General features: G+C 47.6%; 1 protein-coding gene across 1 annotated transcript; it reads left to right on the plus strand.

The window, feature by feature from the left end:
* Window positions 1-45: 45 nt before the first annotated feature.
* CLEC11A (C-type lectin domain containing 11A) lies at window positions 46-2,607 on the plus strand. The gene is made up of 4 exons (XM_068527807.1): window positions 46-601; window positions 855-1,044; window positions 1,359-1,550; window positions 1,931-2,607. The coding sequence occupies exons 1-4, from the start codon at window positions 455-457 to the stop codon at window positions 2,374-2,376; spliced, it is 975 nt and encodes a 324-aa protein (XP_068383908.1). The 5' UTR covers window positions 46-454; the 3' UTR covers window positions 2,377-2,607.
* The last annotated feature ends 12,776 nt before the right edge of the window (window positions 2,608-15,383 follow it).

A 15,383-nucleotide genomic window follows, 5' to 3' on the forward strand; every position in this document is an offset into this window, starting at 1 on the left:
CCGACAACTCCCTGAGGAGGTCCCTGGGCAGAGGCTCTGCCCCAGGATCCCTTGGGGAGCCGGCTCCATCTTCTTCCTGACCTTCTGGAGCTTTGGCTGTGGCAGAAGGAAAGAGCAGGACAGGACGGAAGCAAGCTCTGGAAAGTGGGAAGAGGAGGGTGTGTGTGGAGACCCAAGGCAGGCGGGATCCAAGCTTTGGAACGTTGGAGGTTTCCGGCCACAGAGGCAGGGCCTCGGGGGAGCCAAGAGAGGCGGGGAGAGACACACACAGAGGAGCAGAGACCAACGGAGCACGGACGAGACAGGAGCTGGGAGTTGGGAGGAGAGGGACCAGAGAGAAGCTGGGAGAGGCACGGACCAGGGGGCTGGTGATCTGCACACACTCCGGTCCCCAGAAACATCCCTCTCCTCAGGGACATCCTTCTGCAGCCTTTGGCGCTCCGAGCCCAGCCTGATGCAGGCAGTCTGGCTCCTCGGGGCTCTGGTGGTACCCCAGCTCCTGGGCTTCCGTCATGGAGCTTGGGGAGCCGAGAGGGAGTGGGAGGGGGCGTGGGGTGGCTCCCAGGAGGAGGAGCGGGAGAGGGAGGCCCTGATGCTGAAGGTGAGTTAGGGGAGTGTTGGGACTCTAGTGGGGGGACGCGGCTGGGTGACTGTGGGCTTGGGAGGGGCGTAATTGAGGGCCAGGGAAATGGGCAACGGGAGGGATGGGTTAGGCTCAGAGGATGAGGGTGATGGGTTCAGAGTAGGGGCTCGGGGCAGAGAGCCAGCTTACAGCTGGAAAGGGGTGGCTGGAGTGTCTGGGGGGTCAGAATGCAGCTGCCAGGCTGGCCCTGACCATCCCTCCCCTGCCTCAGCATTTACAGGAAGCCCTAGGACTGCCTGCTAGGAGTGCGGACGAAAATCCCAAGGGAAACCCTGAAGGCAAAGGGGCCTGGGCGACTGAGAAGAACGGTGTGGGGGAGGAAGGCGAGGAGGAACCAACCACAACTCCCTACTTCAGCCCCAGCCCCTCTCCCACCTCTGAAGACACCTTCACTTATATCCGTGAGTAATCATTAGCTCCGCCCTGCTCCCAGGCCTCCGTGGTCATTTTCACAAAAACGAACCGTCCTTTCACTGCCCCGGGGTCTTTCAGTCGCCCACTGCCCAGCTCGGAGCCGCTATACCCCCAGGAGCTCCGGGTCCCCGGCCTTGCCTCCCCAGAGCCCGGAGCCACCGGGCCCTACCTTCCAGGAGTCCTGAGTACCACCCCCCCCAACTCCGCCCCAGAAGCCCTAGGTCCTGGTCCCCCCAGGTCCTCTGGTCCCCTGGCTCCGCCCCCAGGGTCACGGTCCAGCGTGCGCCCTGTCCATACGCAGTGGGTCGCCTGGCCGGCCTGGACGCAGGCCTGCACCAGGTGCACGTCCGTCTGCACGCGTTGGACACCCGCGTGGCCGAGCTGAGCCGGGGGCTGCGGCAGCTGCGGGAGGTGGCGGGTGACAACCGCGACACCTTGCAAGCCTTGAAGGAGGCGCAGAGCCGCTCCGAACGCGAGCATGGCCGCTTAGAGGGTGAGTCGCACCGTGCGGGGCGGGGAAAGAGGGACGATCCGGGTCAGGTGGGGGACTGGTGGCAAAACGGGTTCGGAAAAGTCTGAGCAGACGTGAGGACCCTGGGTGCCAGGGGCGAGGGGGTTCTTGCAGATTTGGGGTGTGTTGGCTGATGGGGAGGGTGAATGCGGGGAGCAGACGGGCTGTGGGGAGGAATGCTCCCCACGGTGCTGTTGAGCCGAAACTACTCTGGCCGCACCACGCCCCCTACAGTCCCGCCCCAACAGTCTGGCCCCGCCCCTGGCGGCCCTGACGCCATCTCCCAGCCCCTGGCGGTTCTGAGCCCGCCTCCGCTCCGCCCCTGAGACACTAATCCCGCCTCCGCTCCGCCCCGCCCGCAGGCTGCCTGAAGGGGGTGCGCCTTGGCCACAAGTGCTTCCTGCTCTCGCGCGACTTCGAGGCTCAGGCAGCGGCGCAGGCGCGGTGCGTGGCGCGGGGCGGAAGCCTGGCGCAGCCGGCGGATCGTCAGCAGATGGAAGCGCTCACTCGCTATCTGCGCGCGGCGCTTGCCCCTTACAACTGGCCCGTGTGGCTGGGTGTGCACGACCGGCGCGCCGAGGGCCTCTACCTCTTCGAGAACGGCCAGCGCGTGTCCTTCTTCGCCTGGCACCGCGCCCCCAGCCCCGAGCCCGGCGCCCGGCCCAGCGCCGCGCCGCACCCGCTCAGCCCCAACCAGCCTAACGGCGGCACGCTCGAGAACTGCGTGGCGCAGGCCTCGGACGACGGCTCCTGGTGGGACCACGACTGCGAGCGGCGCCTCTACTATGTCTGCGAGTTCCCCTTTTAAGCGGGCCCGGCCCCCCGCCTCTCCACTCCATCCCACCACCCGCCCTTTGCCTGGGCTGTGCACCCCGCAAAGACGCCCTTCTCTCCTTGCCCGCGGATGAAAGTGTGTTCTCCCTGGCTGGCCGATCCCTGGGGGGCTCCTGCGGGGCGGGAACCCCTTCCTTGCCTGTCTTTCCTGGAAGCGGTGGGCACCAGGCTAGGTCCGGCGCCAATAAAGCCTTGTGGAATCTGAGTTGAGCAGGCAGTGGAGGCACTTTTCGCCTTTATCTCTCTGCGGGGCAAGGCAGGAAGGGCAAGGTCCCGTCCGCCTTTTACAGGTATTATTTGAGCCCCAGATCAGAGTGATGGACAACACGTGCATAGGTACACATGGTCATCCGCTACTGCACACACATGTTTGGACTACACGAGTGCACACGCTGCTGACGCCTCCACCCCCATCGTGCCCCACTCAAGGCCTTTGGGACCCAGGGCCTGTCAGTCATGGTCCCAGGCCTTGGCCTTGGTCCTGATCAAAGAGATCTGGGAGGCACAAAGGAGCTAAAGGCTCTGACAAGTCCTGCAGGAAAGACCCCCATTTAATTTTTTTTAGTGTGTCTCAAACTTGTTTCACCAGGTGGTACCATAATGTCATGTAAAGTCATGACATTATGGTCATGACTACTCCCTTCCCCTTCCCCCAACTCCAGAGCATGTGTTTAGACACAAACACGAGGAACTACCTAGCCTGGAAGCTTAGGCTCCCTCCTCATCCGTCCTCCACTCCCTTCCTGTGAGGCCATGAGCCAGTCCCTCCCTCCCTCTGAGGCTCAGTTTCCTCATCTGAACATGGGCACATTACCCCTACCTTGTATGGCTCTTGGGATGTTCACATGAGCCCAGGAAAGTGAGCATTTGGGAAATGGTGGCGCATAAGCCACACGCTACATTTTCTTCCTCACCATTCTTCGTACCTTAATCCCCTGGGGCAGTGAGGACACCCAGACCCATCTTGGGCTCAGCACTGTGGACAGCACTCTTTGGGGGAAGAGCTCTTTTGGAAACACCCAGTGTCTCTCCACATACTGGCATCAGGGTCGGGACCCTGATATCCTCATAGAGCCCAGGAATCAGAGTGTGACCCTGTCTGTCCTTACATCTCTGTCCCTTCCCCTTCATCAGCCATGGCACCACCCACCTAAAGTGTCACCATTGGATCTTCCAGTGGGAGGAATGAGCCACTCTGTCATCTCCAGAAGGGGGGAGCACAAGCCACCCACTCCCTTTAGGAGTCATTTCTCAGCCCCACAGGCCCCATAGGAGGTACAGAAGAGGGGGGGGTAGCCTCTGGTCAGGAAGGCTTTGATCAGGGGACTGAAGACTTTGCTCAAAATTCATCCCCCCTCTAAGCTTGTTTCCCGGGGTTGCAGTGGGGCAGCAGGATGTCTTATAGAAAATCAAAGGGCAGATTAGGCAGACATTGATGAATATCTGATGTTGCTCGGGAGAGGTCCACCCTCACAGACCTGACATTCTGGGAAGTCAGTGGATGGGGGCAGTTCAGTGGTTACCTGCCTAGATTCTGGAGCCAGATGGCCCAGGTTCTAATCCTACCTCAGCCACTTAACCTACTGTGCAACTTGAGGGAGACATAACTTTGCTGTTCCTCAGTGTCCCCATCTGTATAATGGGGGTGATAACATCTGCCTCCTAGAATAGTGCCAGACACAGAGGGGCCTCTGTAACATCAGCTCTGATCCTTACTTGGCTATTTTAACCTCACCTTCACCTCTGCTTGCTCTCTCCAGACACTGTCTTTGCATATGCAAAAGTCCTTCCAAGAATTGGCTAATGTGACACCCTGAACAACCTGCCTACCCCCTAGCTCCCACAGCAGGGTTAGGTGCTGCCTTTGGTGCTCCAGAACCCCGGACTCCTCTCATGACCTAGCTAACCCTGATCCGCCAGACTGGGGACCCTTGTGGGGCAGGGCTGGGTATGACCAACTCCGTGTCCCCAGCATCCCCTGGCATGTGGGAGTTCTTTGAATGAAGGAAGATGCCTGTGTGGGGCCATGTTGGGAACCCCGAGATGAATTGGATTTCTAACTGCTTCTCTTCCTCCCTGGCGTCCCCCAGGCCTCAGTCAGGCGACTCACCTGGGCTCCCACTGGGTCGGGGGCTTTCCTCCTCAAGCCTCCCATCACTCTAGGTGCCACTGTTTGGTCAGTGTCTGTCATACCAGCCCAGGGACAAAGAGTTGTGGACACAGAGACGTCCGGGGTGGGGAGTGGAGGGCATTTGCAAGGACTGTTAACGCATCAGATCAGCTCGCCTGTACGCTGCTTTCTGGGCTGATTCCGGTCTGCATATGGGAACCCTGCTGCCTTCTCCAAGAAGCCCTCCCAGGCCTCTCAAGGGCCAGCGTTTGCCAATGCCACCTCTTTGGCTCTCTGTGGAGCACCTGCCGTTTGAGAGCTCCGAGCCGCGGACCGGAGAAGGCCTCGGCAGTTGGTCGGGATCAATGAGTTAAGGGATCCCAGGGAAGTGATGGAGGAAGGGCGCAAAGCCTGAAATGACCCAGCGGGAAGATAAAGAACCAGGGCTCCACCGGCCTGCCAGGACTACAAATCCCAGGAGGCTGAGCGGCAGGCCCTCCACCTCCTGCCCAGAACAACATTTCCCAGCAGCCATCGGGGGCTTCGTACAGATCCTCTCTCAAGCCCCGCCCCCTCCTCTGCGTGGGGATCGCCTACATTTCCCTGCAAATTGGAGGACCACACGCAATCTCCAATCAGAGCTCAGACCCTGGCTCCCCACCCACCAGGTCTCACCCCGAGGTACTTTGGGAAATGTAGTCCGGTCCCGAGTCAACGGAGAGAAAACATGAATCGGCGGAGTCTAACATTCCATTAGGCTTAGAGAGTAATGGGTGCTCAGATCTTACTACGAGAGTGTTTCAAAATATGGGTGAATTTCCACGGGTGTATCATAAGCATTTTTTAAAAAGTGAAATCATAGAAAATATCAGAATGAAGAAAAAGTGGAAAGAAATAGTTCTCATAATTTGAGTTCTTGAGTATGTACTGAATTACAATATAAAACACAACATAAAAATTCTTCTTTTGGGGGATTCCCTGGTGGCGCAGTGGTTAAGAATCCGCCTGCCAACTCAGGGGGACACAGGTTTGAGCCCTGGTCCAGGAAGATCCCACATGCCGCGGAGCAACTAAGCTCGTGCGCCACAACTACTGAGCCTGCGCTCTAGAGCCCACAAGCCACGACTACTGAGCCCGCACGCCACGACGCCTGTGCGCCTAGAGCCCGTGCTCTGCAACAAGAGAAGCCATTGCAATGATAAGCCCATGCACCACAACGAAGAGCAGACGCCGCTCGCCGCAACTAGAGAAAGCTCGCGCGCAGCAACGAAGACCCAACGCAGCCAAAAATAAAATAAATAAATTACTTAAAAAAAAAAAAATTCTTCCTTGGCCTGCAAAAGATTTGCTAAAAACTAGTCCAAACCAATTTAGCCTCTTTTAAAAGAACCAAAACTTTTTATTTGGAAATAATTTCAAACTTACAAATAACCTGCACAAATAAAAATAATATTTTGTATATGCCCTTTACCCAGACTTATTTATCGTTAACAGTTCACCCCATTGCTTTAGCTTTATCATCCTCAATCTATTGTCAACCTGAAAAAATAAAGTAGCAAGTTATTTTACCAGCAAAATGAGTTTATTCAGGAATAGCAGAAGAATTACAGTTCGAGCGGAGAAAGCTGTGGTGAACCACAGGCAAGTCCGAAGAGGTGGACAGCAGGTCAGCTTTTATTAGGTTTCAGGAGGAAATTGGGGAGGGTTGTTTTGAATAAGAGTTTATTGGAGAAGAACAATACTTTGAGGTTGTGGTGGTTTCTTTCTTTTCTTTTTTTGACTCTGCCACAGGGCATGTGGGATCTTAGTCCCCCAGCCAGGATCGAACCCACGCCCCCTGCATTGAAAGCACAGTCTTAACCACTGGACTGCCAGGGAAGTCCCCGTGGTGGTTTCTTGTTGACTGCAAACAGTGGTTAGTGGTTCTCGCTGGGGCAAGGAGGAATCCTCCTCCCTTTTCTTAAAACCAGGAGATGAAATTCCCATGTGAAAAAATGTACTCTCCTGTCCCAGAAGGAAAAAAGTAACATTCTTATCATCATGCATAAGAAGTTGAGACCAAGAGAATTTTGTACAAAGAATCCTATATGAGCAGACCTTGTTAAAATAATTTTTATCTTCCATCTTCCTTCTGGTTATTCAGGCTGCAATGTGTGGTATATGCATGAGAGCTCTCTCTTCTGGGCTTTCTGAATTCATTTCAAATGAAGTTTTCCTCTATTTTCACTCTGTCTATCCATTCAACCATCCATCCATCCACTCATCACCCACTGCTCCATCTTAACCCAATCACCAGGGACAAACCAAAGTCAGGTTTATTGACTCACTGCAATGAAAGAGACCACGTCCCAAAAAAGGAGCTGGATCGAGCTATAGAATTTGGGGGAGGAGAGGAATTTGAATGAAATTTAAGTGAAGCTGTGTTTTAATAGCTTGGGAGCAAAGCAGGGATTTGTATAAATGAGTCAACATCAGGTCTGGACTGCAAAGTGGACTCAGGGTCCTGTTTCCTTGGAAACTACAAAGTTAAGACAAATGTGGCATGTTGTGTCTAGAAACTCTATCTAAAGCTCTGTATTAGGGCTGGAAATGCAGGCTTCTTGTCTGTGTCAAAGTGACTTACATCTTACAGGCAAGAGTAGAATGTTTAGTTTGTTTTTTTTTTTTGGCTACGTGGCACTGGCTTTCAGGATCTTAGTTCCCCAACCAGGGATTGAACCCAGGACATGGCAATGAAAGCACCAAGTCCTAACCACTGGACCGCCAGGGAATTCCCTGTTGAATTCTTATGGATATAATTTCAAATAGCGAAGTTTCCAAAAGCCTATGATTTTTGAGAACTAAGCTTCTCAGTGAGTAAAATAGCCCTAGTCACCCATAAAGGGAGTTATTAGAACACTACAGCTGCAGCATATCCCTGGGAGAGATGTTTCCTGTTAACTTTACAGCTGGCTTTATCTGTGTCCATAGATGGATGGTGGGGCAGAGTTTTAATCCCAGCTGGTTTTCATTTCTCAATATACATATATTTTCTTTTCTTAAAAAAAATTATTATTTATTTATTTAGGGCTGTGTTGGGTCTTCGTTTCTGTGCGAGGGCTTCCTCTAGCTGTGGCAAGCGGGGGCCACTCTTCATCGCGGTGCGCGGGCCTCTCACTATCGCGGCCTCTCTTGTTGAGGAGCACAGGCTCCAGACGCGCAGGCTCAGTAGTTGTGGCTCACGGGCCCAGTTGCTCCGCGGCATGTGGGATCTTCCCAGACCAGGGCTACGAACCCGTGTGCCCTGCATTGGCAGGCAGATTCTCAACCACTGCGCCACCAGGGAAGCCCCATATATTTTCTAAAGCATGTAAGGGTTAGTTACACACATCATGGCCCTTTACCTTTAAATACTTCAGTGTGTATTTCTTAGGAATAGAGATATTCTCTTACCTAGCCTCCTGTAATCAAAAATCTGTGACTTGTTCTGTTCTTTTACTTTCTTGATAGTGTCGTCTATTGATTAGAAGTTCTTAGTTTTAATGTAGTCAAATTTCCAAGTGCTTTCACTTGGTACTTTGGGGGGATCATTTAAAAAATCCTTCCCTGCCCCAAGGTGATACAGTGTTAATACAAAAAAGTCAAGAACAGCATGAATAAGGAGAATCTATTTCTATTTCTCACATGAATCAAAAAAATCCTAAATAAAAATATTACCATTTGATTTCATCAATATATTAAAAATATGATATTTGATGAGGTTATACCAGATGTGCAAGGTTGTTTAGCATTAGAAAAATCTATTAATTAATTAATTCACCACTTTGACAGATTAATGGACAGATGACAATCTTCATAGATGGAGAAAAAGCATTTGATAAAAACTTTATTCAACAGATATATTTTTCTGCAATGGGTTAAGCATCTAACTCAAATAGTGGGAAAATAAGCAATAAAGCAAAACCACAGAAACAAATGCAGAAGAAACGATTTTAAAAATATGGGCAGAAATCAATGAAATGAATGGGGGAAGAAAAGAAGATTAACAAAACCAAAAACTAGTTTAATTTTTGAAAAAGTTACTAAGATAAACTGACTTTTAGCAAAATCAAATAAGAAAAAAAGAGATAGGCTGCAGATAAAATACAAACTGTTAAAGAGGAAATAATATTGACCAAGGCAGAGATATAAAAAAGAACAAAATAGTGATTATGGCTAACAATGGGCTAACATTTAAAATCTAGGTGAAATGGTTAAATTACTAGAAAAATATAAAATGCTAAAAATTACACAAAAATAGAGATCTTGAGTAAACCAATAAGTACTGAAGTATACGAAGTTATAGTCAAATAGAAAAAGAAAGGTGTAAAGACTAAAAGGGAATAGAGAAAGATGTCATTATTTGAACATGGTATAATTATATACCCAGTAAAACCAATGGAATGAACAAACTATGAGAACAAATAATGAGAAATATCACAAGGTCCCCATTTACAAGATTAACCTACAAAAATCAATTCCTTTGCTTTACACCAACAATAAACAAACATACAATGTAATTAAAGATACCATTCACCATCCCAACAAAATCTAGAAACCATCTAGGAACTGGCAAATAAGAAAACATAAGATTCTGTGGAGAAAACTTGAAATCTAATAAATAATTAGATTTATTGGATCTAAAATCTAATTAATCTAATAATTTAAGTTTTAAGAAAACTTAAAATCTAATAAATTTAATAAAACTTAAAATCTAATAAAGGACCCCAAAATGAATTGAATGAAAGCAAAGACATGCTACACTCTTGGTTGGGGTGAGTATATATTATACTAGTGTCAATACCTCACAAATAATTTATAGATTTAATACAATTGCAAAAAATTTCTACTTGGATTATTTAAACAGCTTTATTGAGATTCACATACCATACAATTCCCACAATTAAAGTGTATGATTCAATGGTTCTTAGTATATTGAGATGTGTACAACCATCACCACAGTGAATTGGATTTTCACCATCTCAATCCCTATACCATTCAGCAATCACCTCCCTATCTCCCCATCCGCTCCCAGACCTAAGAAACCACTAATCTATTTCCTACCTCTGTAGATTTGCCTATTATGGACATTTCCATTTATATGAAAGGAATCATATAAATATGTGGTCTTTTGTGACTGGCTTCTTTCACTTAGCATGTTTTCAAGATTTATCCAGGTTGTGGTATGTAAGGTACCTCATTCCTTTTAATGATGAATAACATTTCTTATAAGGCTGATCTACTAGCAAGAAATTCTCTCAGTTTTATCTGGGAATGTCTTTATTTTGCCTTCACTTTTCAAAGATAGCTTTGCTGGGTATAGGATTCCTGGTTGATAGTTTTATTCTTTGAGCACTTTGAATATGTTACACCACTGCCTTCTGGCCTCCAACATTTCTGATGAAAAATCAGCTATTAATTTTATTGGGTTTCTTTGTATGTGTAAAGTCATTTTTCTCTTTCTGCTTTTAAGATTTTCTCCTTGTCTTTGAGTTTCAGCATTTTTACTCGGATGTATCTGATTGTGGGTCTCTTTACATTGATCCTATTTGAGTTCATTGAGTCTCCTAGATGTGTAGGTTGGTGTAATAAATTTGGGAGGTTTTCAGCCATTATTTATTCAAAAAATATTTTTCTATTCCTTTCTCTCTCTTCTCCTCTGGTATTCCCATTATGCTTATGTTGGCCTGTGTAATGGTGTCAATAAGAGCAATAGTTGTTACACCATCTGCTAGAGACCTTCTATATTTGGGTTCAATATTTAAAAACATAGAATGGTTAGGAGAAAAGAATTGCCTATTCATCATGTCAATTCTTTTAGCTTTCTTGGATTTTAAAATACTTAAAGTATAAAGAGGGTGCAAGGGATTTTGGGGGCGATGGAACCATTCTGTGTCTTGGTTGGGGTGGTGGTGACACAACTTATGCATTTGTGAAAACCCTAGAACTGCATCTAAAAGTGTGGATTGTACTGTATGCAAACAATGCCTTCATTTCAAAAATACTTAACGTAGATTTTTTTTCCTTTTTGTCTCGTATGAAGGATACAGATTTGACAACCTTAAATTTAAAACCTCTGTGTATAAAAAACAACTCACACTAAAAATAGAAGAGAAGAAATAGACTTGAAAAAAATTGTACCTTATGTGACAGAGATAATGTTAATAATCTTATCATATAAAGTGACAGAAGAGGGAACACAACAGTTGGATTCCAGGAGGCAAGTGGGCAAAACACATGAAAAGACAGTTCCCAAAAGCGGGAATATAGTGAGTAACCAACCATTTCAAGAAGATAGTGCATCACACAAGAAATCAAAAAATTCCAGTAAGTCAATAACCAGGAGAAATTTTTAAACTAGAAGACCCAGAGGTGGTGGGCGAGACCTGCCCTGTTGTACATCCTCACATCCTTCTGGAAAAAAAAGCCAAGATCTTTTCTTCTTTGGGGGCCACTTCTGGGAATCCAAAGAAATAATCCTAAACATGGAAGAAAGATTTATCCCCAAAGATGTTATTTGCAGCACTATTTATAACTGCAAAACACGTAGTGGGAAAAAAAAAAATGTTTGTTCAGGAATTCCCTGGCGGTCCAGTGGTTAGGACTCCGTGCTTTCACTGCTGAGGGCCTGGGTTCGACCCCTGGTCGGGGAACTAAGATCCTATAAGCCCTGCAGCACGGCCAAGAAAAACAAAAACAAAAACAAAGAACACACGGTGGTGGTCGTGGTGTCGGGGTGGGGACGGGGAGAATAACTTAAATTTGTGCTGAGATGGAATTGGGTGAGAATGTCAGAATCCCTGCATGGGATACTATGATTTTTAAAAGGTTGAAGAATCTACAGCAGCGGGAGAAATACTTGCTTCTAGAAATCAGTTATGCAAAACAAAGCTACCCACTTGAATATATTATTTAGGATTTCACCATTGCAGGAAGCAATCCCCAAATCCAGGCAGCGAGTAGCCTGGTGAGAACAATTATCAGCTTACCAGCTGCCGGCGGTGTTGGTGTTCCCTTTGGAAAAAGGAACTGGCTTTGATAAAGGAGAACATCAAAAAGGTATATCGCATTTGATCTATTCTGAGAATCACACTGTCTCACATCTTGATCCGTCTGAAACGGGGAGGCATCTTCCAGTGACTGCCACTGCTTGATTGCTCCTGGCAAGGCACAGACTCCTGCAGAAGGGGTGTCTGAAGCCTAGAAGAAAATCCTGCATATCACTGCAGGGCACTCTGAGCTCCTGGGAACCAACTGGGTGTGCATGGGGTTGGGGGGTGTGGGTCAGTGGTGAATAAGTCATGCTTGGAAATGCCCTGGAAATAGAAATCAGTAGCAGGCCACTGTATGTAATTGCAAAGCTGCCTCAAGAGCCCAGGAGCAATGGTTTTTAGTTTTCACCTGTCATCTTGAAAGAAACACTGCCTCACCAAATCTAGACCGGGGCTGAGGTTGGCAAATCATGGCCCACTGCCTGTTTTTGTACAGCCCATGTGTGCTAAGCATGGTTTTTACATTTTCATATGATCGCACAAAATCAAAGGAATAATGTTCATGATACATGAAAATCATATGAAACTGAAAATTCAGTGTCCACTAATAAAGTTTTCCTGGCACACAGCCATGCCCAGCCATTCACCTGTTATCTGTGGAAATGCTTCCCACAAGGCAGGGTTGAGTACTTTTGACGAAATTCAAGTGGCCCACAAAGCCAAAACTATTTACTCTCTGGCACTTTACAGGAAAAAGTTTGCCCACCACTGATCTAGGTGGCACAGAGGATGGTGCTGTATATAATATATGGACATTAATGATTCTGAGTGATCCAGAAGAGCTGAGTCCTCTCAAAAAATGTCATAATATTTCGGAGACAATTGGAAATGTGAACACTGACAGAACTTATTTTGTATGTGTTAAGGAGTTATTCTTATTTTTTAGGTGTGATAATGTTATTATACATTTTTTAAAAAAAATTTAATTAATTAATTTATTTATGGCTGTGTTGGGTCTTCGTTTCTGTGCGAGGGCTTTCTCCAGTTGTGGCAAGCGGGGGCCACTCTTCATCGCGGTGCGTGGGCCTCTCACTATCGCGGCCTCTCTTGTTGAGGAGCACAGGCTCCAGACGCGCAGGCTCAGTAGCTGTGGCGCACGGGCCTAGTTGCTCCACGGCATGTGGGATCCTCCCAGACCAGGGCTCGAACCCGTGTCCCCTGCATTGGCAGGCAGACTCTCAACCACTGCGCCACCAGGGAAGCCCATTGAATGTCAGATAAACAACATTTTTTTAAGCATAAGTATATCCCATGAAATCTTTTTTTTTTTTTTTAATATTTATTTATATGGCTGCGCCAGGTCTTAGTTGCAGCGTACGGGATCTAGATCCCTGACCAGGGACTGAACCCGGGCCCCCTGCATTGGGAGCACGGAGTCTTAACCACTGGACCACCAGGGAAATCCCCCATGAAATCGTTAAATAAATTTTTGTTTACCTGAAATTCAAATGTAACTAGACATCCTGTATTTTCATTTGCTAAATCTGGAAACCTTAAAAGGAGTACATATTGTCTGATTTCATTTACATGAAACCTAGAAAAAGGGAAACTAATCTATGATATCAGAAAACAGATTAGAGGGGGGGGGCTTCCCTTCCCTGGTGGCGCAGTGGTTGAGAATCTGCCTGCCAATGCAGGGGACACGGGTTCGATCCCTGGTCCGGGAAGATCCCACATGCCGTGGAGCGGCTGGGCCCGTGAGCCACAATTACTGAGCCTGCGCATCTGGAGCCTGTACTCCGCAACAGGAGAGGCCGCGATAGTGAGAGGCCCGCGCACCGCGATGAAGAGTGGCCCCCGCTTGCCACGACTGGAAAAAGCCCTCGCACAGAAACGAAGACCCAACACAGCTATAAATAAAAATAAATAAATAAATAATTGGAAAAAAAAAAAAAAGAAAAATTAAAAAAAAATTTTTTTAAAAAGAAAACAGATTAGTGGCCACTTGGGGCCAGAGGGAACTTTGGGGAATAAAATTGTTCTGGGTCTTAATTATAGTGCTGGTTACATGGATGTGTACATTTAGAAGAAACCAAATGAATGTATGCTGAGAATGGGAAATTTTATTATATGTAAATTTAACCTCAATGCAATTGAGTTTTTAGACTATTGGACCTTCCCAAAGCTGACTTCTTGACTTCTGCATAGATGAAAACATTTCATGCTTCGTATTCTATTGGCTGGGAATCCCTTTCATGTATTTCTTTCCCATATTGGTGTTTTGAGCCTTATAGGTCTGCTGTTTTCTCTTACTTTAAACTGAGGCAGTTTTGGTGTTTGGTTTAGGAAATTTCAGCTGTCCCAAACTGCTGGTAAAAGAAATCTCAGCAAGGTAAGAAGGAGAAAAGGCTCTGTCATCTCTGACAGCGATAGAAAAGTGGGTATGATCACCAGGGCCTTTGCAGATGCCATTTCCACTCTCTGGAACATTGCTCCCTCCCTCTTTGCCTATTGAAAATACCTATCAGCCTTCAGATCTCACCCTGAGTGTCACTTCCTCAGCAAACCTCCAGCCATGACACCACTTCCTTTGTTGCAATACTCAGCAAGTGTTTCTTCAGAACACTTAGCCCCATTTGTAAATAAACACATTTGTTGTCAGTGTATTTGTTTCATGTCTGTCTCTCTCAGTACTCAGTGTTTCCTGGAGGCAGGGACCGAGCTTGTGTGTGTTTACCCTGTTCTCCCCAACATGCAGCCCACTGCCTGGCACACAGCAGGTGCTTGACACATAGTCAATGAAGGTTGAACCAAAGGGGCTGCTTCCCATGTGTATCAGTCAGCCATTGCTGCTAAACAAACCACCCCAAAACTTAGAGGCTTAAAACAACAACCATGTCTTCTCTCATGATTCTATGGGCAGTTCTGAAGGTTGGGCTGGGCTTTGCTACATATCCCTACTGACCCTGGGCATCTGGGTAACTACTCACACCTTAGAGCTTGAGATTCTGTGGACCACCAACCCCACACACATACATACACGCATTGGGAGAATTAGTGGGGAGGACACATATTTTTTATGTTGGCTTATAAAAAGGAAAAACCTTACTCACTATTACATCCACCATCAGTTCCTAAGAAAAGGACAATTGGAGCTCCCTAAAGTAGGGAGGAGTAGGCTGAGTTTTCTTCCTGAGGTGGGGCAGGGGGCTGGGATACTAGAAAGGACAGATGAGGGGAATTGGAACAGTACAGCAAAAGGATGTCTTTGGAGCCCCTCTCTTCCTTGGCCCCACCAAGGTCCCAGCCCCCAGGGCCTATCAGAACCCACATCTAATAACCCTTCATGGGCTCTGATATTGATCTCTGGGGCCACCACGGCTCTTGCTCAAGACTCTTTCCTGGACCTTATCTGCTCCAAACTCATTGGCCATATTCTGGCCATATGCCCCCTGACTCTAACATGGGCTCAAGGCTGGTGACTTCCCAGGACAGACAGAGGAGACAGACAGAGCTCTCTCAGCCTGACCCCTGCCCTCGGACACAGCAAACGGTGACACGGGCGGGACTGGGATTTGGAGGGAAGGGCCTCAGGGAGGTCAGAGGATGGGGGTTTGAGAGCAAGGACAGTTGACATGCAGCAGGGGTATACGAAGAGGAGGAGGTGGCAAAAGAGGTTAAGAGTTCTGGAACACTTCCTCCGGGTGAAGAACTTTCTCATGCCTCTCATGTCTGCTCCACCAAGGAAGAGATAGTTGACTATTTTCATCACTGCTGCACCCCCAGAGCTTAGAGTGTGTGACATACACTATGGGCTCAATGCATATTAGCCAATCACTTGTCAATTATTTATTGAGTGCT

This window comes from Eschrichtius robustus, chromosome 19 (genome assembly GCF_028021215.1).
Source record: "Eschrichtius robustus isolate mEscRob2 chromosome 19, mEscRob2.pri, whole genome shotgun sequence".
Taxonomy (NCBI): Eukaryota; Metazoa; Chordata; class Mammalia; order Artiodactyla; family Eschrichtiidae; genus Eschrichtius; species Eschrichtius robustus.